This window comes from Convolutriloba macropyga, chromosome 11, assembly GCF_964194025.1.
Source record: "Convolutriloba macropyga chromosome 11, txConMacr16.3, whole genome shotgun sequence".
NCBI classification, from domain to species: Eukaryota; Metazoa; Xenacoelomorpha; order Acoela; family Convolutidae; genus Convolutriloba; species Convolutriloba macropyga.
Window position 1 is genome coordinate 35,023,842 of NC_134478.1, and position 27,228 is coordinate 35,051,069.

General features: G+C 36.4%; 1 protein-coding gene across 16 annotated transcripts in view; it reads left to right on the forward strand.

Annotated features, from left to right (window-relative positions):
- The first annotated feature begins 240 nt into the window (after positions 1 to 240).
- Positions 241 to 27,228, forward strand: part of LOC142349375 (myotubularin-related protein 13-like) — a 235,257-nt gene continuing 208,269 nt past the window's right edge. For 14 of the 16 annotated variants that reach the window (XM_075400867.1, XM_075400878.1, XM_075400874.1 and 11 more), the window contains exons 1-9: positions 241 to 356; positions 421 to 530; positions 3,295 to 3,417; positions 3,697 to 3,858; positions 11,704 to 11,827; positions 18,037 to 18,319; positions 18,516 to 18,753; positions 18,954 to 19,067; positions 26,768 to 26,953. In XM_075400867.1, the coding sequence (XP_075256982.1) occupies positions 296 to 356; positions 421 to 530; positions 3,295 to 3,417; positions 3,697 to 3,858; positions 11,704 to 11,827; positions 18,037 to 18,319; positions 18,516 to 18,753; positions 18,954 to 19,067; positions 26,768 to 26,953 (1,401 nt within the window). In that variant the 5' untranslated portion in view covers positions 241 to 295. The remainder of the gene's footprint in view (positions 357 to 420; positions 531 to 3,294; positions 3,418 to 3,696; positions 3,859 to 11,703; positions 11,828 to 18,036; positions 18,320 to 18,515; positions 18,754 to 18,953; positions 19,068 to 26,767; positions 26,954 to 27,228) is intronic. The other 2 variants (XM_075400868.1, XM_075400881.1) reach the window with 2 other exon arrangements.

Consider the following 27,228-nt stretch of genomic DNA (forward strand, 5'->3'; position numbering starts at 1 on the left):
GCAATCGGCCGTACACCAGCCTGTGCTGATGTCCAAAAAATAGCGTAATCAAGGACTAGCTATAAATGTTGTTTGATCACGTATACACCTGTGCTATGATCTTCAAAGTATGTTAGCTATCTGTGCTATATGAATTTGGATTCCAAACTTCGGGTTCCAAACATAACCATGGTTTCTATAGCCTGAAGTCATACTACTTCTTTTCTACTTAAATTATTTTCTATAAGGTTTGTTAAATTCAGGTTTTCATGTAACAATTCAAAGTATGGCTGAGTGACGAGTTCATCTACGAAAAATGGCTTCCAGCAGGCTGGTGGATTATTTTGTCATTATTGGCTACGATGAAAGCTCCGTCTGTGAGTATTCCATGGTTTGAATCATTCGGCTTCAATTCAGTGATCGACGAGTATTTTGTTTCAGTGAATTCCAAAAATTGTGGACAGGGTAAAGTTTTGTGGCAATGTCCTCCTGTTATAAACGATAAGCCGTTCTGGAATGACGGTTATTCTTTTCCACAGCAGTTGGCAAAGGTCAGTTTATATTTTGCTCAAAGGTTATTTTGACTCAATCAGATACAAATGAGCTTCAAGACAAATCATGCAGAGGCCTCAATTTACTTATCTGAACTAAGACGAGCAATTTTTATCAGAATTCACTAGAGGGTGAAACGTTTTGCGCAAAAGGCAAAATTTTACGATTATCTGAGCGGGAAATCCGAAAGTAAACCTGTTACTGATCTAAAAATTTAAATGTATATTTTGTCAATATCGGTAAAAAAAATGACCGGGTTGACCTTTGTGACCTGTTCAAAATTGGATAAACAGTTGGCATGGTTTCTGGAAAAATAACCAAAAAGAGACTGAAAATTCTATGCACTATAACAGAAGGGAATTCAGTCAATAAACCTTCAACCTAAATTTTTTTTAATCAAAAGAGTAGCCGTCTGAACTTCTGAAGTAACAATGGAGAAAACGGTGTTTCAACTGAAATTCGCTTTCTCGCTAGTGGTTTTTTGTTCACATGCGGCAATTTCACTTTGATCTTTTTAACGGTTTTGTGGATTTTTTGGATAGGATTTTTTCCCAATCCATTCATAGTTTATTCTAGGCCTAGTTTTTTGTTTGAAGCAATTTTTTTCATTTTTCTGTAGTGATTTTTTGTTCACATGCGGCATTTTGACATTGATTTTCTGTTTTTTTTAATTTTTTTAATCTGATTTTTTAGAAGAAATGGTTTTCCCAATTCACTCATAGTCCGTTCGATGTCTAGTTTTTTGTTTATTCAATGAACATTCTGTGCATTGTGCGTCAGGACTTGTCCTGCCATGTCTTTTGTTTCGTCGTCTGACGCCCTTTTTCGTTTTACATTTGTTCACAGAGCAAAGCTGAAAAAGTCAAATTTTCTGAATGATTTCTTCATCTCACTGATGGCTTTTGCGCGCGTGACGTCATTTCTCACTTTAGCAGACGTTTTTTGCATGATTAGATTTTGATCATAAGTGACTTACCTCACTCAATAAAATGACTTTTGCACTTTAAAATTTAAGTCTATTTTGGATTAGTTTAAGGTCAAAGGAACTCATATGTGTAATAAATGTCCCTAATGAAAAGGCTTCGGCGCAATGCATTTTAACAAGTGATATTAAATTATCGCTGAATTTTTTTCATAATTTTTGGAGCGGCGTTGGTAACTTTTTCAACTTATATCTGTTTCTATCTCTTTTATGTGGCACGCAAGTCTATTCTGCCGCAGCTATGCCCGCAATCTGCCGGCTATGTTTAGATTAAGGAGGCGTACAATTAATGTCAATTCTTGTGCAACTTTATATTCATAAGGTAATATTAACTATTCTGCAACAATTTTTTTACTATGCAGATGTTACTGTTGTAAGAATCAGCTCGAATTAAGTCAGTGCCTTCAAAACCAATTTACAAGCTTAAGCTCCTTACGGAGTACTTTTTCAACAACTTTCGTAAGAGTGAAACAAATTGATTTTCTTTTCAAGAGTTTGTTGAATGAAGTTACAGGCATTTATCTTTGAAAGCATTGAGAAATGCATAGTCAAATACTAGCAACTGAACTACCTGAATATGTTTAAGCCGATGATTTTGAAATCATAGACACTATTCTTTTGTCCTTAAAGAGCGACAGGAAGCAGACTCTCTTCAAATGTAATGATTTTTGCCCTCTTTGTTTAAAATTAATTATGTACATGATTACGATAAGCTCATTTCATAGCTGATCTTGTGTATTTCTAATTGCTCTCAAACAAAGTTTGTAGCATTTTTTATGCTTGTCTTTTGCTATTTTTCTACGACCAATTATTTCTATGACCACCGAGTGAAACGAATTAATCCATCATATATAAAGCACGAGTGCATCAAGTCTGAGTAGTTGTCTAAGTGTATGTTAGAATATAGTTCTGGAAAGCCTACGTCAACTAGAGCTCAGCTCGATAAGCCGAAGGATTCACAGAACTTTTTTTAAAATTATGTAGTCAAAATTTTGCTGCTGTAGGTATCAGATAACGGTGGTTTGTTGATTTTACAGAGTAACATGCAAAAAACAAAATTCTACCTCGTTCTGTTTCGCTTTGAATAAAATATTCGTACTGAGAACAGCCCAAAGTTAGGTAGTTGCATCAATTCTTCTGTTATGAACGTCACCCGTGAATTGATTTGCAAAATAAACGAAAAAATTGAAGTAGCTGGGCTTCCCATAAGTTTTTTCAAGAAGCTTGCCTTAAGGCGTCTCATCTCTTCCAAGAAGTTTGCTCGGTAAATTGCTCAATTTATACCACGCTGTAGATTACAGTTTGCTATAAAGTTTGATTAAGTGTTATGACGTGTATAAAAATATGAACGAAGCGTGCGCAATTACGTCTTGTAAGAGATATCCCTGATCCTAGAGCTCAAGTTCAGCTCTATTATAGTGCTTTTTATTCGGTGCAAAATTAGGGCCTATAAGAGATTTTACTAGTGTCTAGATATGCGTTTCACCGAATCTGTTGAGGAGACAAAATGGTGTGAAGGGTGGTTCTGAAAGTTTTCCACCCTACCCCCTGTCCACTCCTCACCCAGTGAAGGCAGGCTCCCTAAGCTTAAGCTAGCGAGTACCAAAAGCATTATCTCGCCAGTCGTTTGAGAACAATTTATCCGACGTTAGTCGGTTCTTTGTAGTTGCTTCCTTGTCATCTATTGATTGCGAAACCAAGCAAGGCATGAAGCAACTCATTATAATAAATTTAAATGGTTTTATGTGAAAGGGTCCCGAAATTTATTTTTGTTGCCTTAGATGGCGATGCCTTTGGGTTGGAGGTCGTCGCCAATATATCAGGAGCCAACCTACTTCTGCAGCCAGCTCACTAGTCAAACTGCCATGGATATAACTTTTGCCTGTTTTACAATGTATGAACCAGTAAGTAATTACTTAAACCGCCTGTTTTGACTATTTGAAAATTTTTCTTATTCTTTATTAGGATGATTTTGTTGTCAAAGATAAAGCGAAGCAATGCGAGACCAAAATGTTGACAGTCATGCGAGAATTCTGTACAAGCTCAAAAGCTGACAGAGTTTCAACGTTATCTCCTGTTACTGAAGAGAACAATTTTGAAGCAAAAAATTTGCTGAAGTTATTCATCGTGTAAATTGGCCACTGGTTGGAAGCATTGGAGTTGATAATCTTTGTTTTCTGTAGCTGCTACAGTTGGCGGACGAGACTTTGTTGCCGAGGGAGGCCCTCCTCTCTCCTAGGGCAGATGCGTTCAGTACAGTGAGCACAGCCTCTGGTGAAGATGTCGTCTACTGTCCCAAGTGCCTCATCATACTCTCTTCTCACAGATATCCCGACACATTCAAGGTTACCTAATGGCATCATTTGTTTAGTAGTGATTTTGGTCACGCCGAAACAGAAAATGGAGCGAAAAAGCGAGTGGTTTTTCGGCGTTAATTTTTTTTCGCTCTAATTTTAAAATAGAGTGAGAAAACGGTGTTTGAACAACAAAAATTTGGTTTCTCGGTAGTGGTTTTTTGTTCACATGCGGCAATTTCACTCTAATTTTTACTGTTTTTTCTTGATTTTTTGGATTGGATTGTTTTCTAGATGGTTTTCCCAATCCATTCACAGCTCATTCTGGACCTTGTTTTTTGTTTGAATTAGATTTTCATTTTTCGCTAGTGGTTTTTTTTGTTCACATGCGGCATTTTGACATTGATTTTTTGTTTTTTTTTCTTATTTTTTTATCTGTTTTTTTTTAAATGGGTTTCTCAATTCACTCATAGTCCATTCTAGGTCTAGTTTTTCTGTTTAGTCAATGAAAATTCTTTGAATTGTACGTCAGGACTTATCCTGCTATGTTTTTTTTTAAGATCTGTTCACACATTTTCATGATTTTTGAAGTCAAATTGGAGTGGTGATTTTGGTCACGCCGAAACAGGAAATGGAGCGAAAAAGCGAGTGGTTTTGCGACGTGAATTGTTTTCGCTCTAATTTTAGTGAGAAAACGGTGTTTGAACAAAAATTCGGTTTCTCGGTAGTGGTTTTTTGTTCACATGCGGCAATTTTACTTTGATCTTTTTAACGGTTTTGTGGATTTTTTGGATAGGATTTTTTTCTAAATGGTTTTCCCAATCCATTCATAGTTTATTCTAGGCCTAGTTTTTTGTTTGAATTAGATTTTCATTTTTCGCTAGTGGTTTTTTTTGTTCACATGCGGCATTTTGACATTGATTTTTTGTTTTTTTTTCTTATTTTTTTATCTGTTTTTTTTAAAATGGGTTTCTCAATTCACTCATAGTCCATTCTAGGTCTAGTTTTTCTGTTTAGTCAATGAAAATTCTTTGAATTGTACGTCAGGACTTATCCTGCTATGTTTTTTTTTAAGATCTGTTCACACATTTTCATGATTTTTGAAGTCAAATTGGAGTGGTGATTTTGGTCACGCCGAAACAGGAAATGGAGCGAAAAAGCGAGTGGTTTTGCGACGTGAATTGTTTTCGCTCTAATTTTAGTGAGAAAACGATGTTTGAACAAAAATTCGGTTTCTCGGTAGTGGTTTTTTGTTCACATGCGGCAATTTTACTTTGATCTTTTTAACGGTTTTGTGGATTTTTTGGATAGGATTTTTTTCTAAATGGTTTTCCCAATCCATTCATAGTTTATTCTAGGCCTAGTTTTTTGTTTGAAGCAATTTTTTTTATTTTTCTGTAGTGATTTTTTGTTCACATGCGGCATTTTGACATTGATTTTCTGTTTTTTTTTAAATTTTTTTAATCTGATTTTTTAGAAGAAATGGTTTTCCCAATTCACTCATAGTCCATTCGATGTCTAGTTTTTTGTTTAGTCAATGAAAATTCTGTGCATTGTGCGTCAGGACTTGTCCTGCCATGTCTTTTGTTTCGTCGTCTGACGCCCTTTTTCGTTTTACATTTGTTCACAGAGCAAAGCTGAAAAAGTCAAATTTTCTGAATGATTTCTTCATCTCACTGATGGCTTTTGCGCGCGTGACGTCATTCCTCACTCTCTTTAGCAGACGTTTTTTGCATGATTAGATTTTGATCATAAGTGACTTACCTCACTCAATAAAATGACTTTTGCACTTTAAAGTTTGTTTATTTTGGATTCGTTTAGGGTCAAATGAACTCATATGTGTAATAAATGTCCCTAATGAAAAGGCTTCGGCGCAATGAATTTTAGCAGGTGTTATTAAATTATCGCTGATTTTTTAAATAATTTTTTGAGCGGCGTTGGTAACTTTTTCAACTTATATCTGTATCTGTTTCTGTCTCTTTTATACGGCACGCAAGTCTATTCTGTCGCAGCTATTCCTGCAATCTGCCGGCTATGTTTAGATTAGGGAGGCGTACAATTAAGGTCAATTCTCATGCAACTTTATATTCATATGATAATATTAACTATTCTGCAACAATTTTTTTTTACTATGCAGATGATACTGTTGTAAGAATCAGCTTGAATTAAGTCAGTGCCTTCAAAACCAATTTACAAGCTTAAGCTCCTTACGGAGTACTTGTTCAACAACTTTCGTAAGAGTAAAACAAATTATTTTTTTCAACAGTTTTTTGAATGAAGTTGTAGAACGAATTACAGGCATTATCTATGAAAGCATTCACAAATGAATAGTCAAATACTAGCAACTGAACTACCTGAATAATTTAAGCCGATGATATTGAAATCATAGACACTATTCTTTTGTCCTTAAAGAGCGACAGGAAGCAGACTCTGTACAAATGTACTGATTTTTGCCCTCAGAGTAAGTTCATTTAATAAGTTCATTTCATAGCTGATCTTGTGTATTTCTAATTGCCCGATTAGTTCATTTCATAGCTGATCTTGTGTATTTCTATTTGCTCTCAAACAAAGTAAGTAGCATTTTTTATGCTTGTCTTTTGCTATTTTTCTACGACCAATTATTTCTATGACCACCGAGTGAAGTGAATTAATCCATCATATGTAAAGCGCGAGTGCATCAAGTCTGAGTAGTTGACTAAGTGTATGTTAGAATATAGTTCTGGAAAGCCTACGTCACGTCAACTGGAGCTCAGCTCGAAATGCCGAAGGATTCACAGAACTTTTTAAACTTACTTGTCAAAATTTTGCTGCTGTAGGTATCAGATAACGGTGGTTTGTTGATTTTACAGAGTAACATGCAAAAAACAAAATTCTACCTCGTTCTTTTTCGCTTTGAATAAAATATTCGTAGTGAGACCAGCCCAAAGTTAGGTAGTTGCATCAATTCTTTTGTTATGAACGTCACTCGTGAATTGATTTGCAAAATAAACGAAAAAATTGAAGTAGCTGGGCTTCCCATAAGTTTTTTCTGGAAGCTTGCCTGAAGGCGTCTCATCTCTTCCAAGAAGTTTGCTCGGTAAATTGCTCAATTTATACCACGCTGTAGATTACAGTTTGCTATAAAGTTTGATTAAGTGTTATGGCGTTTATAAAAAAAATATGAACGAAGTGTGCGCAATTACGTCTTGTAAGAGATATCCATGATCCTAGAGTTCAAGTTCAGCTCTATTAGAGTGCTTTTTATTCGGTGCAAAATTAGGGCCTATAAGAGATTTTATAGTGTCTAGGTATGCGTTTCACCGAATCTTTTGAGGAGACAAAATGGTGTGAAGGGTGGTTCTGAAAGTTTTCCACCCCACCCCCAGTCTACTCCTCACCCAGTGAAGGCAGGCTCCCTAAGCTTAAGCTAGCGAGTACCAAAAGCATGACCTCGCCAGTCGTTTGAGAACAATTTATCCGACGTTAGTTGGTTCTTTGCGGTTGCTTCCTTGTCATCTCTTAAGAAACCAAGCAAGGCATGAAGCAACTCATAGTTTAAATTATTATAATTTAAAGGTTTTATGTGAAAGGGTCCCGAAATTTATTTTTGTTGCCTTAGATGGCGATGCCTTTGGGTTGGAGGTTGTCGCCAATATATCAGGAGCCAACCTATTTCTGCAGCCAGCTCACTAGTCAACTTAAATGTTTTAATTCTTTTCCACAGCAGTTGGCAAAGGTCAGTTTATATTTTGCTCAATGGTTATTTTGACTAAATCAGATATAAATGAGCGGAAGAATTTTACGATTATCTGAGCGGAAAATCCGAAAGTAAACCTGTTACTGATCTAAAAATTTAAATGTACATTTTGTCAATATCGGTAAAAAAAATGGCAGGGTTGACCTTTGTGGCCTGTTCAAAATTGGATAAACAGTTGGCATGGTTTCTAGAAAAGAGACTGACAATTCTATGCATTATAACTGAAGTGAATTCAGTCAATAAACCTTCAAACTAATTTTTTTTTAATCAAAAGAGTAGCCGTCTGAACTTCTGAAGTAACAATGGTTGGCAATAGATGCCTAAACGTGCAATTTTTTCTTACCTCAATCCTTATTGTAGCAAAAGTTTTGTAAAAGCGGCAAAATTTTTAATTTTTTTCCTTTTATATGCTAATCTTTTTAAACCAATGATGGCGAAAATGTTGGAACGTATGATTTTATGGTGTAGATCTGTGGACAAGTTCCGAATTTAAGTATTTAAGTCGCTGAATTTAATTAAAGTTTAGGTTTTAGCATTAAACAGCGTTATGAATGCGAGAGCTACCCTATTTGAAGAAATCAGGACACGATTCTTCAGCAGTAATGAAACAAGGAAGTGCTTTCTTGCTTTGAAAATGCGGTTGAACGAACTGTTGAACTGAAGATGTACGTTTGGCCCCTGGGGTCATTGACGGGTGATTTGAATGCATGCATATCTGGCAAGAAAATAATAATACCAACTGTTGTAAAATCAACTGCGAAGCTGTAAGCTGAGCGTAGCTATATTGCGGTGCTTTTGGTTTTTTTACAGTTCAAAGAATTTGAGTTGTATTGGGGCGCTGTCTTTTTTAAGATCTGTTCACACATTTTTTGGATCGGATTTTTTTCTAAATGGTTTTTCCAATCAATTCATAGTTTATTCTCGGCCTAGTTTTTTGTTTGAAATAATTTTTTTCATTTTTCTGTTGTGATTTTTTGTTCACATGCGGCATTTTGACATTGATTTTGTTTTAAAAGTTTTTCTGATCTGGTTTTTTAGAGGAAATGGTTTTCCCAATTCACTCATAGTCCGTTCGAAGTCTAGTTGTTTGTTAAGTCAATGAAAATTCTTTGAATTGTACGTCAGGACTTGTCCTGCTATGTTTTTTTTACTTCGTCGAACTTTTTTTCGCTTTACCTTTTTGCCGCTTTTTCGACATTTTGCGTGAAATCTTGATTTCTCTAGGCTAGTTTCACTCTTCTTTCATTCTGCTCAATGTCCTTTCAAACAGCAGCTGCTCAGCAAAGGAATTCAAAATGAAGAGAGTCAGTATAAAAAAATCAAAGTCAGATGTAGAAACGGGATAAACCCATAAGGCCCATTTTTAGATGCCTGGTACTTGAACTTTGTTCTCATAAGTATTGATACTAGACCCTGTAGCCTCTCACGGAGAGACAGGAGTATGTTCAATTACGAAATGACATTAAAATAAATCGCACTTAAAAATGTTTTTACACAAAAATCAATTTTCGTTGATATTTTCTTTTCTTTCAATCGCAATAGAGTTATGAGAATCAACGGCGGCTATTTTCCGGCAATCTGCCGGGTATGTTTTGTTTTTCTATTTCAATCCCCATGTGCAGCAAGTGGGTCAATGGTGGCTACTTTCCGACAATTTGCCGGCTATGTTTTAACTTTAGTGAATACAGCCAAAGTGAAAAGAGCAAAATCAAAAAACGGGATCAACCGATAAAGTGGGGTCATTAAGTCACTGTGCATTAGGTTATCAAAGTTCATTTGAGTGGTTGTAGAGTGGCTTTCAGTATAGAAGTCGAATTAAGTGCAGTTTATTAGCTGCCTGTTTAATAGCTGCCGTCAGCCTCTCAACGGCCGTTATTTAAGCGCCCTCCTGTTTTTCAATTTGCTTTACCTTTTGATCACGTTTTTTGTTTTACATAAGTCACGATTTTCAGGCTTGACTTCTCTCTTTTTTCACTCACTGTTTCAACTGTCTGGATTTTAAACTTTTTCACGTATTGAATTACGTAATTTAGTGAATACAGCCAAAGTGATAAGAGCAAAATCAAAAAAGAAACGGGATCAACCGATAAAGCGTGGTCATTAAGTCATGGTGCATTAGGTTATCAAAGTCCATTTGAGTGTTTGCTAGCTGACATTGATATTAAGCTTATTAGCTTTCTGTATAGAAGCCGAATTAAGTGCTGTTTTAGAATCTAACTGAAAATGCGCGCCAAATTAGAACTCTTTTTGACGCTGAAAAACCGAAAAAATTGCTCACTTTGTCTCCTTTTTTCCTTTTTCTTTCAATCCCGCTGTGCATCAAGCGCCTCAAGACGGCTCTTTTCCGGCAATCTGCCGGCTATTTTTCTTAATTTTGTCAGTGACTGGTCTTATTGGCGCAAAAATGAGACGTCGAAGAAGCTATGTAAAAGTTTCAATGGATTTCTTATGTCTTTGACTACTTTGTCATAACTTGTTTCCAAAATATCAGCGATTTTGTTAGTCATGCCTAGTTTTGTAGTTCTTCTTTGTTTCATCACTTAGTTTCATTAATGATGGTCTTAGGTTTTATTGATTTACTGGTTTCAGTTTTTATCTACTGCTTTCATAGACTGAGATACCATTTTTTCGAAAGTTTTTTGTTGAGTTTAAGAATCTTTTCTTTAGTTGTTGAGTCTTGCCTATTTATGGTTCTATTTGTCACTTTCTCACCTTACTGAAATGCTAATGATCGTTTAATGGCTTTTTAAGTTGTATTTGTTTTGTGATTAAGGATTGTAGGTTGGGTTTTCTCACTTTGCCCCAGCAGATTTTCGAAAAGAATTTCGTTTTTGCCAAATTTCGGTTTTGATCCCTTTTTGCTTTATTTTTTGTTTTGTGTGCTTATTCTAAGGAAGCCTTGCGCCAATTTTTAAAGAATGTTATTCTTGTTGAGTTTTTTGAACTCTTGGTTTTGGGAAAAAGCTAATCTTAGTTCTGATGTTTCGGGGAAACGGTTGTTTGTAAGGTCATTAAGTTAAATATATATTTTTTTGATTGTATGTCAGGAATTGTCCTGTTTTCAAGATTCTTATACGAGCACTTGACGTCAGGAACCTTTCAAATTCGTTTTTTGTTCATTCATTCATTCAATTTTGACTGAGTTGCGTGCTCGTGACCTCTTTGCACTCTGGAGTGATTCGTTTTTTTTCCATTTGCTTGGTTAGTAGCCACCGTCAGCCTCCCAACGGTAATTATTTAGGCGCTCTCCTTATTCTCATTCGCTTTACCTTTTGATCAAGTTTTTGTCCCGCTATGTTTTACTTCGTCGAACTTTTTTTCGCTTTACGTTTTTGACGCTTTTTCGACATTTTGCGTGAAATCTTTGACTTCTCTAGGCTAGTTTCACTCTTCTGTCATTCTGCTCAAAGTCCTTTTAAACAGCAGCTGCTCAGCAAAGCATTTCAAAATGAAGAGAGTCAATATAAAAAAAATCAAAGTCAGAAATAGAAACGGGATAAACCCATAAAGCCCATTTTTAGATGCCCGGTGCTTGAACTTTGTTCTCATAGGTTTTAGTTACTATCTACAATGCTTAGTGGTATTGATACTAGACCCTGTAGCCTCTCACTGAAAGACAGGAGTATGTTCAACTACCAAATGACATCAAAATAAATTGCACTTAAAAATGTTTTTGTACAAAAATCAATTTTCGTTGATATTTTCTTTTCTTTCAATCCCGATAGAGTTATAGCAATCAACGGCGGCTATTTTCCGGCAATCTGCCGGGTATGTTTAAATAAACCTCCAATGTCAATGAAAATTTTGACAATAAGTATGTGCGTTGAAATAATAATTATTCAAATTCTTAGTAACATCAATGAAAATAAGTGCTCTGAAGGCAGCAGAATATGATAAAAATAAGATAAGTTGTTATTCATAGCTTTTTTCCTTGGCAGAACCCGCAGGTTTTTGAATGAGCTATCTCGTGCTAGTGTTTGATTTTTCAGTCCGCTCTGTACGTCCTTACTTGTACGTCCTTGTTTCAAAGTGTTCATGAGTTTACTTTGGGTATTCCAAACCCTGGGAGTTAAGTTCAATTTAGACCAATTTCAATAATTGAATTCAACTATCCAATTTTGTCTCAGTTGCGTTTCTTTCTGTTAGCGTTGCTATTTTAGCAAATTCTGTGTCAGCTGTACAATATTGGGATGCGAGAAGTGGCAATGAAGGAGAAGTGTGCTAACATTGAGACAGCAGTGGCAAATCTGATCGGATACACAGATGTTCCCACGCCTAGAATTGGTAAGAATCAAAACAAAACTTATTTAGATAATTGCAAAACAACTAAGCCCCAAAGATTCAGGGAATAAGTGAGCACGGAAAATTCTCTTTTACATCAGGTACATGCCTGAACTAATGACTGCTCAAGAACGGCTGAACTTGTATTGATGAGCTTGTACTTATCATAGAAACAGTGATTGTCTAAACTAGCTAAAAATCGGTTCCATGAATTCCATTAGTTTCCCAACGGCACTTCAGACGAGGGAATTTTTCCATGAAGGTATTTCTGTTTTACCTGTACTGAATATAATCTTAAGTTTTAGTTTTAAGTTTTTTCTGGCTGTGACGAAAGATTTTCAATGCTATCAATCTATTCATATGGTTCACGACTATTAGTGGCCGCATTTTGGAACCCGTTGTTGAGTTTTTAGGTTAAGAATTTTCATGCTTACTGTGATAATGTATTAAACTGCCTTCTAAAAAGTGCGGATAGTAGCCATTACTATTAATGCATGTAATTATAAGCCTGCAAAAAGATCAATTATGGCTGACCATATCCTACCAAATAACCCAGTTGAATGAAATTAAAACCAAACAAGCATGAAAAGTCAAGTTGGTGAAGTTTTTCCTGAAAGCGGATGCATGTATCATATGGACTGTGCCTTGCTTCCTAACCTCTGAGAGCAGACAAAATTTAATGCGTTAAAGAGTGGACGCAGCAAAGATCCGGACAGCGAAAATATGTCTGTGTTGCACTATTCATATTCAATTCAACCAAATGTGTAATGCTTTGCGCCTCTTAAATTGCATGATTGCGGAACAAGGGATTTTTAATTCCTCTCGTAGAATTCAATTATTGTAAACGTGTGTGTCTTTTTTATGCAAAATTTTCGCGTGACCGTTTTGACTTTTCGAGTGACTTTTAAGCCCTTGACTTTTTGCGTTATCTAAAATTCTCTCTCAATCAGAATTTCAAGCAGCTGAACTCAATTGGCGGCAATTTAATACTCAAAGTCAAAAAGTGCGCCGAAACTGGTGCCATTTCTCACTTTAAATCTTAATAGTGGTATATTTATCTCAAAGGTGGTTATTTAAAGCCCACTATTGAACTTAGTCCCATTTAGGCTCCCCCCCCCCACCGACTGAAGCAGGCTGCAATTGATTAGAGCTCCCACTAGTCGTACGAGAGCAATTCTTCCGACGTTATTCGGTTATGTTTTCAGACTTGCTTGACCTATAGCTACATCGTATCTGGGAAAACTGACATAGTAAAATTAAGTTAGCATAATGTATAAGGAAAAGTAATTTTATATATTTCAGCGAACTCGGGTGTCACACCGGATATTAATCATGTCTGGTCTGTTATTTTTCCGCCTGTTTCTTTCCTTTTGTTTCGATTTTGCTTTTGTTTGAACATGGAGTTATGGTAGCTATATATGTGAGTGTAAGCGAGGATTAATGTGTCCTAAAGTGATGTTATATATGCCCTGAAAGAAGCATTTCATCGCCGTTTCAGAATTTTGTCTCATGATTTCTTGACTTTTTACCGCATTTGTTTCTATGTAAGTATAATATGAACGTATTTGCTATCAACTCCTCTAGCAGATATGTATGAGATGTTGGCAATTTTTTCTATTTTCTTTCAGTTCTTAGTACTTACATTCTTTGAAAAATAAATGGATGAATAAAGCGTAAAATTTTGGAGTCGCAATTGAAATTTGTTGTAACGTTAAATTAAGTTGTCTCTCAACAAGCTGAAAATGTTTGTTCAGATAGTGGCAATTGTGTTAAGAAGTAGGAAATTCAGGGACAATGGGCTTCCTTTTTGTGTGTTGCTTGCTAAAAAAGTAAACTAAAATTTGTAATTATTAATAGCCGCCCTCATCTTCTCAGCCGGCTATTATAGCGCTCCTACTTTTTACAATTCAAAGAATTTGAATTGTATTGGGGCGCTGTGTTTTTTTTTAAGGTCTAGTCACACATTTTTTAATGACTTTGATCTTTCAAAACGGGATAAACAGGTAAAGCCCAGCGGGCATTAAGTTTCATTAGAGGTCCAAAGTGGACGTTAGTAGTCCCTCAAGTGCTTAGAGTGGTGCAGCTTTTGGGTAGCCTCAATTGAAGGTTAAAAGGTCATTTTAAGGAGTTTTTGGGCTCAAAAATGAGTTTTTTGTGATTTTTATTAGTTTTTTGTTTGATTAGTCTGAGTTTGAAGTTTTTAAAAGTTGATGAAGGCCTATTGGGAGACAAAATTACTCGTTATGACCATTTTACGAGCTATATGTTTTGGTACCACAAACACAAACATGCAAAATGATAACTATTTTTCGCAATTTTTTTTCACGTTTTTTTTGAAAATTTGTCATTTTTGAGTTTTTTCAGCTTCAGGGGGCAGGGAATCTCCTTCAAGGTTTGATAATAGGGCATTGTATAGTTTCTAGTAACAATGGATTGGTATTCAACATTTTTATGTCTCGCATTTTTTGATAAAATCGGTAATTTTTTTTAAGGTTTCCTAAAGTTTTTGTCAAATTTTTGATATTTGTCCATTCTCAAGCGTCAGGAAACGTATTCCACGGTCTGAAAAAAGTTAATGCATGGTTGTTAATTTCAATGCATTTGTTTTCAACAATTTAACTTTCCGAATTTTAAAAATTTTCTGATAAAATTTGCAATTTTTTTAAAATTTTTTTTTCAAAACATTCGTCTTTCAGTTTTTCTTGCCTAACTAGCCAGATAACCTCATGCAGGGCTTGAGAGTATGTTTTTAAATAGTTGCTAGGGTGCAATTGAATGGTTTTCAACGTTTTAATAGAACGGATTTCTGTTTTTTGAATGTGAAATTTTTAACAAAAATTATTGTCTATCGATCTTTGAACCAATTTATTTTTTAATGATTGGAATTGGGTTGCTGGATGGCCTCTACAGACACAGAAGGAATTCTTAGGATATTAATATCACAATTTTCAGCAACGTTTAATTAAAATTTGCAATTGATTTCTTAAGAAAAATTTTGGGTCATTTTCGAGTTAATCGATCTTCAAGGGTCAATGAATTTTTTCAGGCCTTGCAGATATAATAGTGCAGCAATTTCAGAAACAACAATTGGTTTTGAAAATATTTTTGAAATAGGTATTTTAAATGGGATAAAATTTGGCCTTAGGGGTAAAAGCTTCAAAGTTTTAGCAATGATTATATTTTTTTATTATTTGTTTGATTGTTAGTTTCCCAATTTTTTGATGATTTTGTTTGTGTTTTGGCTGACATTGTTCAATTGATCTGTTGGTCAGTTAGAGTAATTCTAAGTTTTTCATCTAATTCTTTGGATTGTATTTCAGGACTTGTCCTGCTATGTTTTTTACTTCGTCGAACTTTTTTCGCTTTACCCATTTTGCCGCTTTTTCGACATTTTGCGTGAAATCTTGACTTCTCTAGGCTAGTTTCACTCTTCTATCATTCTGCTGAAAGTCTTTTAAACAGAAGCTACTCAGCAAAGCAGTTCAAAATGAAGAGAGTCAGTATAAAAAAATCAAAGTCAGAAATAGAAACGGGATAAACCCATAAAGCCCATTTTTAGATGCCCGGTTCAAGAACTTTGTTCTCATAAGGTTTGGTTACTATCTATAATGCTAATTGGTATTGATACTAGAGCCTGTACCTTTTCACTGAGAGACAGGAGTATGTTCAATTACGAAATGCCATCAAAATAAATCGCACTTAAAAATGTTTTTATACAAAAATCAATTTTTGTTGATATTTTCTTTTCTTTCAATCCCAATAGAGTTTTGGGAATCAACGGCAGCTATTTTCCGGCAATCTGCCAGTCAACAAAGCTATTAATTGTTTCTTCCATTTATATATTGATCCAATTTCGTCTTTCATTAATAGCGGCTTCAGCTTATTAGCCGGCTATTATAATTTAGCATCTCGAGTAAAGGAAATGGAAAATCAGCTTCTCTAATAAAAGACAATCGCGGCATCAATTTTATTGATCTTTAGTATTTGATAGTGTTCCGGGACTTTTTTTATGAATCGATGCTAAAGTGCACATTTCCAGAGAGTAGGTCATTTGCAAAAGTAAACTTAATGGGAAAACAATGATTGAACTTAAGGCCGTAGGGCAGCGGAGAAGCATTTGTGAAAGGGCGGAATGTAGTCCACTCAAAGGCACTTTCATGGAGTTACGGTAAAAAAAATCAATTACTTCTATATCGGTGTTTCTGAATTTGTTTGGAGCTACAGAAAGAGGCAATTCTTTATCCACCGAATGAAAGAGATTGAACATATGGGCTTTTTCCAATATAATGTTTAGCGGTGAAATTGTTGGAAAGTTGGAGAGGCCGCAGCATTATTTTTAACGAAATGATACAAGGGGATCAGATTGTTTAATCTAATATCGAAAAAGCTGATCCGGCCAATCTCCCTCTCGGTGTATAAAGGAGCACTTCTTTATGTAGCCCGCAACAACAAAACCGGAAACCCCGATAAAATCAGTGATTAAATTTTTACTGACAAGCTACTTGAGAGTGCTTATGAGAAAAAACCACACTGGACGCCATCAGTCCTTTGTTATGAAGTTCTTCTCTACTTTTCTTGAGCTTTCAGCTCAATAATTATTGGTTACGATTATTTGTCAAGCTACTTGACACACTTTCAGCTATCATTACTAGTTACGATTTTTTGCAAAGCTACCTGACACCTTTTACTCTGAATTCCCAGCAAGCAGCTTCGGCACAATTTTTGAGAAATCAGAAGAGAAGGTGCGACTTAGCTTGGCAAATTATCGTAACTAATAATGACAGGACAGTGATGTGAAAGAATTGTTAGCAGATCTAGTATACTTTGACATTCCGGAGGACTTGGTAAACGAGGCCAACGTCGAGTTTGAGAAAACGGTTAATGAAGACGCCACTAACGAAAAATGCTAATTTTCAATCTCTAAATACTGACGAGATGCAAAAGTTTTGTGCCCAGCAAGCAAATTGCTTCTTGCGTACCCACGTTTCCTTGTTTCACTTGTTTAGGATCACTTCTAGCAAAACAGTGGCGGATAAGCCAAGAAAACGACTGAATCTGGTATTGCGTTATCTGTCCATATATCAACGAGGCAAACTAAGTCCGGACATTTGACAAACTAGTTCGAGTACTTTGAGACGTTCTAAACTAAGAATGTTTTGCATGTTAATTAAAGTCTTCTGAATGCTTTTAGGAAGCTGTGTAATGGGATGCGGTGGTTAACTCTTTTTATTAATCGGGAGTTTTTCAAGTCAAAGCTGGTTTTGGGCTTCACGTACACGTTTTGTAATATTAAAACGACAAACACTGACGAATAGGTTTTAATATCTGTTAGTGTGGCAGAATTGCGGCGAAGTTCTTTTCGTTTAAGCTTGCACTTAATTTTGAGGACAAGCTAGTAACCTATTATGTAGCACACTGCGAGACAACGCCTTGTATGGAGTATCATATCACACTTGAATTCACCCCGAGTTTTCGTAACTTTTGTTAATTGCTCTCAAACGAAGTTTGTGGCATATTAGTCGTGTTTTTTATTCTTTTTTAAAGCGATTTTTCTTTTGACCGATTTTTCGTCTGACCCATTTTTACTTTTCATCCTCAAAAACAGGGATAAACAGTTAGCGCCCAGTGGGAATTAAATTCTCTTAGAGCCTTTCAGCTCTCTGGTCTCCAAGTATGCGATTCATAAAAAATGTTTTGGAGACTTGTGAAGGGTGGTTCTAAAAGACGAGAGGGTGGCTCTACCCCCCCCCCCCACCACCACCACCACCACCACCACCAATCCCCACCTCTGCACATCGTTCAGGCCATAAGGACGTGGGCACGTACAGTCCCACACCCTCCCCCCCCCCCCCCCCCCCCCCATTTCCCCCTCCATCAATCCCTCCCCAGTGCACCCCCTCCCGCTGCGCTCGCCTCACTTCGCCTTCAATTATGCTAAAGCTAGCCTCACTAAAGCATAGCTAGCTACTGACAAAGCCAACCATTCGCCGGTAGTTTGAGAGCAATGAGCAATTCGCCCGACGTCAGTCGGTTATGTTTGTGTCCTTTATGTTGTTGCCATCGTTTGTTGAATTGGCTCTAAACTTAACGTTTTTTTTGCTCAATTTTGAAGTAAACCGAAAATCGTCTACTTTTTAGTGAACAATCGTTCGGAGGTATTTCGAAATGTTGAAAATGTTTTCACTTACTCTATGCAATTTATTGTGTTTTAGACAGTGCGCTGACACAACAGTTCGAGCTATTGCGTGGCCTTCCACAGTTGTCCTTCATAGTTCCGAAGGACTCCAAGATCCCTGTAACTGGCAAATCAGTCCTGGAGTTCTTCAACTATGTCGGAACTCACAATGCACTGGCAATTGTCATCGCTGTGCTGGCAGGAGTCCAGGTCATTCTGAGCAGTGTTTCGTTCACAAAACTTACGGAGTCTATACATGCTGTCATATCGCTGCTGTATCCACTGTATGAATGTGCCGATGGTCGACCGAATACTCGGATGTAAGTTACCTTTTTAACTCATCCTAAAAGGTAAAAAGACTTCGTGTTTCTCTGTGGTTTCGGTTGCAGGAGTTTGTTAGGAAATCGGGAGCGTAACGTGCTTGTTAATTCATACTCGAATATTTAGCTAAAAAATTTGAGGAAATGTAGTTCTGAGAAATTGTAGAAAATATGGACATTCGGTTATATATTGTAGGACGACGTGTGTTCCTGCACTTCCTTACGAGATTCTACCATACGTGAACTCACCCTTGCCCTTCATCTACGGGGTACACAGTTCCCTAATGGATGAGTTGAGGAGTCAAGGCGACTCGGAGTTGAGTGACAAGCTAGTGGCTGATCTGGACAACAGTGCAGTCCAACTGCCCAAGAATGAAGACGGACTATGTCTACCTGAACGGGTCCAGACTCAAGTGCTGGCTCAGCTGCAAATGGTAGGTCACTGTGAATATCGATTTGTTGTGATATTATGAGCTAAGAATGATAATTAGGTATCATATGGTAGAGACACAGGGGCTAAATTAAACGATGAAAATTCTATGACAAATAGAAACTTTGTACTTACTCAGTCAATTTATGCTATAATAACGTCATCCACTGTAATTGTTTCACAAAACTGCTTTTGTAATCTTAGATTCTGGACCCACACCTGCAGGACCGTGACAAGGCATTTGCACCCAGTCTTACAGCAGAGAGGTCAAACTCATCCTCGGATTTGCTCAACAACAACCGAAAGCCAGAAGCAATTGTAAGTTACCATCCACCTTGTGAAGTGTGATTCTTCTCCCATTACCAAACAATGCATTATATTGCTTAATAACAACCAGTTAGAAATAATTGCACTTTTCAGCAAATAAGTTGCATTAATGAAAATGTATCGTTAAGTTTCCAACCATTCCCGTGTCAACTATTTCGCGAGCTTATTTTTTAAGTTGTTCATGAGCGGGGCAGAGTACTAACCTGGCTGATATATGATTCGGAATAGTTACTACAATGTACAAAATTGTAAATGTATGAAAGTAACAGTCGGTATGTAGTAAATGTGAGGTTTGCTGTACTTCACCACTCCACATTAGACTGTACTTGCTTGAATGATGATGATCAGTAGTTTCGTTAGGAATTTGTTAATAAAATTTCTTTTATATTACAAGACAAAAGCGTTGTGCTTTTAATTGGTAAGATTGAATCTAGAATGACTCAAAGTAGGCAAAATGAAATCAGGTCAATATGCTTAAATAAGCTAAAATATGATCAGAAAATAACTCCAAGAGTTGATCACGAATCCACTTCTAAGTTCTATAACAAATCTTGATTTTCAAAATTGTAATAACTGTAATTTGATTCTGCCTGTCAATATATTACGTTGACAACAATATTAGCCTAGGTGCCAGGATTTCCGTGAAACTAAGTCCAGCTATGGCGATAATTGTTTTAGCTGTCAGTTGTGAGTATCGATAGATTTGTATCTTGAGTTATATGTTTTGTAGAGGCACAAATATTCGCTTGTATCGAGCACAGACTTTCTGTTAATTTCCACTTTCTAATTTGTGGGATGATAGTGTCATCTAAGCACCTTTTGTTTTAAGCTAAATCATCGAATTATTGTTAAATGAAACTTCTGTCAGACGTCTGATACTGTTGAACTAAAGAGGCAGCCAAAGCTCAAAATCTAGAATTAATTGCATGTAGAGGCTAATCTCGATCTTTCTATCCAATCAATTTGTACTTCAACTGAAAGCATTGTAGAAATCAAAGTGTATTTAAGATTTTTGATATTGCAACTGGATGACCGTGTAACGAACTTTGCTCAAATGAAAATGCGTAGCTAGTCTAGTTTTTGTACCCAGCAATTTTTGCTTGAACTTTGCGAGTAATCATAGATTTGCTCGTATTGCAAATTTGTATGGTCTTTCACGTCTTGTGCATCAGTCGAACCTCTTCAGAATGGCAAGAAGTTGAGCTGAGCAGATTTTTTCAAATTCTTTTGTTTTCAAATAAGAAATATTGAAGTCGAATCTGTTTCAATCCCGTCGAATCTGCCTTTTGGTAATTCGTTCATGCCATTTTAACTCAATTACGTGCGTGACGTCATTTGTCACTCTTAATGGAGCGAGTTTTTTGCTCATTCGTGTGAAAAATTTATTGGTCACACTCTCAAAAATGACTTACACACCCTGAAATTGACTTTTAATTGCTCTCAAACGAAGTTTGTAGCAATTATGTTAATCCTGTTGTTCTTTTTTAATAGCCGCCGTCAGCCTTTCAGTGGGTAATATTTAGGCGCTCTCCTTTTTTTAATTCGCTTTACCTTTTGATCACGTTTAATTGCTCTTGAACGAAGTTCATAGCAATTATTATAAACGTGCTGGTCTTTTTTATGCAGTTTCTTCGCTTGACCATTTTGCGCTTTTTCTGGAACATTCTTTGAATTCTCAAGTGACTTTTTCACGCTTTCGTTCTTCATTTTTGGGTGAACTCTATTGCTCTCACTCCGAAGTAAAGCTTGGTGCTAACATAAAATCGGTTGCAGCATAAGAAGTAGGGACTGATAGCTGAAAGCGAACTGCGTCTGGTTACTGATCGGCAGGTCAATGGTTCGAACCCCTGGGGTCAAATAGTTTTCCACCCGACTGTCGTTCAAGAGAAATTCTTCCAACATTGGTCGGTTTATGTTTTCCGTTTTACATAAGTCATTATTTTTACGCGTGACTTCTTACTTCACTCTTTCTTTCAACTGAATGGATTTTAATTTCTTTCACGTTTTGAATAACGTATTGTAGTGAACGCGGTCAAAGTCAAAAGAGCAAAATTGTGTTTTTTCTTTGAGGCGACTGATTTTCAAAAAGATTTCGATTTTTGTTAAATTAGTTTTTTGCGCCTTTTTTAATAGCCGCGTCCTCAATTCTAGGCGGCTATTATAGCGCTCTTAATTTTTTTTACTTCGTCTAACAGATTTTTTTCGTCTTACCGTGACTTCTTGGAATTGACTTTTTCAATGACTTACCTCACTCAAAAAATGACTTCTGAGCTCACTTATGAAACTCTAAATTTTATGAACATTTACTTATTGAAGGTCAATAGTGTGCATCTAAGTAGTGCCAAACATATGCCCTAATTCTTGAATATTAGAGTCTTGAGTTTTTGATTTCGAATATTAATTTTGGGATCTTTTCCGTTTGTGCCCCCCCCCCCCATATTGCACGTGCATCTGGGGGTGCAAAGAATATGCTCCCACTAAGCTGAGGGGGCACAAATGGAAAAGATCCTAATTTTGAAAAGCCCTATTAGGGCTTTCGCCTTATAGAGCTTATGTGTCTCATAAAAATGACAGTCCGAAGCTAACCCAAAAATTCTAGTGGTCTATGAAAGGACTGGTCGATCTGTCTGTTTTGTTTCTATAGTTGTTTCAATACATTTAACGCCACAAGCGTCTATCGCGGCTATTTTCCGGCACTCTGCTGGCTATGTTCAAAAACTTTTTCGCTAACCTCTCTTGACAAGTTTGTTGTATAATAAAGGAATTTTAATGATGCGTAGGGTCAATAGCTATAAAAAAATGTTATGTTCATGATTAGTTTTATGACATTATTTGGAAAAATAAATACTTCAAAATATTTTCAAACTTTGTTTTTGAGCATTTGAAGACATACGCTTTGCGGACTGAGCAGGTTCGTTCTTACTAGAAAAATGTTGATTTTCAGGTTAATTGATGTTTAAACATTAGATTGTTTTTCTGTTTTTCTATAATGCTTTTCTGTTTTTTTTTAATTCGCTTCACTTTTTAATCACGTTTTACATAATTCATTATTTCTCGTTCGGCTCTTGACTTACCTCACTCACTGCTTCAACTGAATTTTTTGTGTTTTTTCATTCATTGAATTACGTAATGTAGTGAATACGGTCAAAGTCAGATGAGCAAAATAAGAAGAAACGGGATAAACATATAAATCCCTGTCATTAAATCATAATGCATTAGGTTATCAAAGTTCATTAAGGCGATTGCTAGCTGGCATTAGTATTATGCTCAGTAGCCTCCGATTTAGAAGCGGAATTCAGTGTAAATGTTGAATCTAACCGAATGTGCAGATTTTACAGATCAAATAAGAACACTTTTTGTTACAGAAAATTTCTGTCAATTTGTATCGCGCAGATTTTTTTTCTCTGCGTCAAGTGGGGTCAATGGTGGCTATTTTCCGGCAATATGTCGGGTATGTTATGGGATTTTTCGCGTGACCAATTTTTTGTCTGACCCATTTGGCTTCTCATCCTCAAAAGTGGGATAAGAAGGTATCGCCCAGAGATCTTTAAGTGCTCTTTGAGCCCTTCAGCTCACTAGTTCTGAAGTAAGCGATTCATAGAAACTGTTTTGGAGACTTATACTTTTGGAATGAAGGGCGGTTCTTAGAAATTGATCCCACACAACCCTCCCCTCCCCAGCATCAGCTGCACTCACCCCCCCCCCCCTAATCCACCCTGCACCTCGTTCAGGCCATAAGGGCCCCGTGCAGCCGAAGACCCCTCCCCACCGTTGCCCACAACCTATTTCCACCCAGCAGCACCCACCCCCGCTGCGCCCACCTCTCGCCCCTTCAATTAAACTAATTAAAGCTATCTTAACTAGAACGTAGCTAGCTACTGACAAAGGCAACCGCTTGCCGGTCGTTTGAGAGCAATTCGCCTGGCGTTAGTCGGCTCTGTTCTTTACTTCAATTCAAGGATTTAAGGTCAATTCAGAGTGTGATACTCTATTTGGAGGTTATTTGAGAGCAACTAATGGAAGCCGAAATATATTTAACAGATTCTTCAAAAAAACATCTCGGCATTTTATAAAAAATATTGTTTTTTTGTCTTTTTTATATCTTTTTGAGACTGCAGATCTAGGAAGCTAATTCGGCTATTTTCTGGCAATCTGCCAGCTATGTTTTGAAATATTGCCAAGAAAAGTATTGATGTCTGAATAGCAACTCTCTGTAACTACAGTTTCAAGACAAAGATCTATAAGAAAATTTGGGAAATATTCGCTTTTCAGTTCTCAGTAAGTTCGGGAGCTATGTTAAGGGTAATGTGTTTTTTTGCATATTGTGTCCAAATTGTTTCGCTCTAATTTTAAAGTGGAGTGAGAATACGGTGTTTGAACAAAAATTCGCTTTATCGGTAGTGGTTTTTTGTTCACATGCGGAAGTTTCATTCTGTTTTTGGATCGTGGTTTTGTCTAAATGGTTTTTCAATCCACTCACAGATCCTTCTACACCTAGTTTTTTGTTTAAATTAAATTTTCACTTCTCGATAGTCGTTTTTTGTTCTTATGCGGCATTTTGACATTGATTTTCTGTTTTTATCTGATTTTTTTTAGAAATGGTTTTCACAATTCACTCATAGTCTTGTCTAGGTTTATTTTGTTTTTTAGTCAATGAAAATTCTTTGAATTGTACGTCGGGACTTGTCGTGCTATGTTTTTTATTTCGTTGTCGCGATGTTTGTTACGACCATATGACGTCACAACCACTTCAAATCTGCTTTTTGTTCATTCGTTCATGCAATTTCAACTGAAGTGCGTGCCTGACGTCAGTTTTTGCTCTTAGCTCAGCGAATTTTTTGTTCTTTCTCGTGATTAAATTTTTAGTCACAAGTGACTTACCTCACTCTTAAAAATGACTTCCTCATTCTGAATTTGGCTTTTCTTTACTTTTATTCGAAAAGATATGGTCAAGTGAATGTGTGTCACTCTAAATGAAGGTTATTGGAGGACATCAGCTAATAGATGTAGCAATTACATGCAGACTCGTAATTAAAATATAACATCTCAGCCTTCAATTTATAGTCTAACTTTTTTGTCTGTCTTTTTTTTACTGTTTTTTTTTGAGACTGCAGATCTACAAAGCTTTTGCGGCTATTTTCTAGCAATCTGCCAGCTATGTTCAGTTGTTGCTATTTGATTGGTTACTCGTCCGAAAAATGAATGTGAAGCTTTACCTCTTAATTTAGCTCTACATAGTTGCAGAGAAATCTCTTGCTTCATCGAATTGTTTTTGATTTTTCTATGAAACTTCTGTTTCGGTCGCCTTTCGGTGCTAGTAGCAGCGAATCGTTGTCATTCTGCACTTGGACACCATCTGTCTTTATGTGAAGTGATGAGGAGGCAAATTAGCAGAGACGCTTTTCTCTGATGCAAGAAATAATGTATAGGTTGGGTTATTTTTTTAGCAAAATCAAAAGAGGCGCGATAAACCGATGATGCCTTGTCATTAAGTCATTCAGAATCAGGTTATCAAAGTAGTTTTTGATAGCTGATATTGGTATTAAGCTTATTAGCCTTCCGTTTAGAAGCTGAATTAAGGTCAGTTTTAGATTTCAACTGAAACTGCACGCCAAATTAGAACTTTTTGAAAATGATAAAAACTGAAAAAAATTTGAGCAATTTATATCTTGGTTTCTCTAATTCGTGTTTCCTATCATTTTAAAACATAAGTATGCCTTACTGCATTTGTGGCACGCCTTTTAATTTCTGTTCTTGTTTCAATGTCAATCGGAGTTAACGGATTGAATGGCGGCTTTTCTCCAGAAATTGGACGGGTATGTTTTCTATCAAAAGGAATTGTTATTTTTTGAATAGCGATAGCTGGGGCTATTATTGGCCTTCTCTTGGTTTTTTACAATTCAAAAGAATTTGAATTGTATTGGGGCGCTCTCTTTTTTTACGATCAGCTCACACTTCATGATTTTTGGAGTCAAGGTGGAGTAGTAATTTTGTGAAACAGGAAATGGAGCTAAAGAACGAGTGGTTTTGCGGCGTGAAATTTTTTTGATCTAATTTTAAAAAAAGAGTGAGAAAATAGTGTTTGAACAAAAATTCGATTTATCGCGAATGGTTTTTTGTACACATGCGGCAATTTCACTTTGGTTTTTACTGTTTTTTTTCGAATTGTTGGATTGGATTTGTTCTAAAGGGTTTTCCCAATCCATTCATATTTCATTCAAGGCCTCGTTTTTTGTTAAATTCAAATATACATTTCTCGCTTTTGGTTTTCTGTTTCGGCTAGCGCTATTTTGACATTGATTTTCTGTTTTTTTGTTTTTTAATCTGATTTTTTTTGCCAATTCACTCATAGTCCGTTCTAGATCTACTTTTTGTTAGTCAATGAAAATTTTTTGAACTGCACGTCAGGACTTAACATGCTATGTTTTTTATTTCGTCGTCGCGATTTTTGTTACGACCATATGACGTCACAACCACTTCAAATCTGCTTTTGTTCGTTCGTTCATGCAAATTCAACTGAAGTGCGTGTCTGACGTCATTTTTGGCTCTTAGTGGAGCGAGTTTTTTGTTCATTCGCGTGATGAAATTTTTGGTCACACTTGACTTACTTCACTCTCAAAAATGACTTTCTCACTTTGAAATTGACTTTTATTTACTTTAATTCAAAGAGATAAGGTCAAATGGGTGTGTGTCACTCTAAGTGAAGATTATTTGAGAGCAGCTAATAGAGGCAGCAAAAACTTATACTGATTTTTAATCAAAATATAACAGATCAGCCTTCAATGAAAATTCGAATTTTTTGGTCTGTCTTTTTACTGTTTTTTTTAGACTGCAGATCTACAAAGCTATTGCGGCTTTTTCTGGCAATCTGCCAGCTATGTTTTGAAATATTGCCAAGAAAAGTATTGAAGTTTGAATTGCAGCTCTTTGTAACTACAGTTCCAAGACAAAGATCTCTAAGAGAATTTGGGAAATATTTGCTTTTCAGTTCTCAGTTAGTTCGGGAGCTATGTTCAGCTTAATGTGTTTTTGTGCATATTGTGTCCAAATTTGATTCTGCATTTTCCAATTTTATCTGGAAATCTCACGTTTTGCTCAGAGAGCCCTAAACGTTTAAAAGTGAATTTAAGTGCGTGGATTTAAAATTAAACGGACTAAAAATGTAATTTTATACCAGAAATTCATCCACGAATAGATTTGAATAAAAAATGCTCTAGATTTTAAGATTCGGCAAAGTGTTGTTGGCTAAATCCATTCAGAGCTGATCAGATATGTTAAAGTTACGGTAAACATTATTGGAGTTTTTTAATCAGCTTGTAATAATTTTAATCAGCTTGTCATACTTTTTTGGGATAAAGCCATTGCAATTCAGAACTAAGAGATTCCGTTTGCAACCGATCTACAAAATTATCGCAAATTATAATTTTGTCTGGGTAGCGGGCTTCGGTTAAAGTCGAGTTTATTATCGGCTAAAACCAGCTATTTACTAACAACTACATAAAATGAGCAACTGAAATGTTTTGATTTGAACATTTTAAGCCCCTATTTGTGATTTTTGTTGTTCATTATTATGCCCGATGTGGTGGTGTGATGGGTATTTTGGAGATTTGTGACATAACCGATTGGTAATTGTTCATTTTTAAGTTGGCTCCATTGTTTAAGTTATGGAATAGATTTGAGTTGTGTTAAAGCAGTTGGTGCGTACTAACACCCTCTTCACATCCTCGGGCTCTCTGCTTAACGTCTCGTCCACAACCTCTTCCTCCTCCACTCCATTCATTGGGGGTGGTGGTGGCACTATCAGTAGCCCCCTAACTTTCCCATCTAATGGGGGTGGTTACGGCTACCAAAGGGAAGCACCGCGAGAAATCCTAGCGGTATGTAATGAACGTGAACGGTTGCTGATCGAGAAAAGTTTGCTAACATAGGCGGCGGCTATACGCACTAAAATACACAAACAGGCATTTGGGGATTTACTGCTCATAGCAATGTTGTAAGCATTAAAAAAACGCTTAAATTTGGACCTGGAAATTAGATTGCCAAGGTCGACAATTGGGCGGTAATGAAAAACACGATTGAAGCGACTGCAAATCCCTGAATGCCCTATGAGTAAAAAAACGTGAAATACCGCTCGCTGCTTCATCATTTTCGT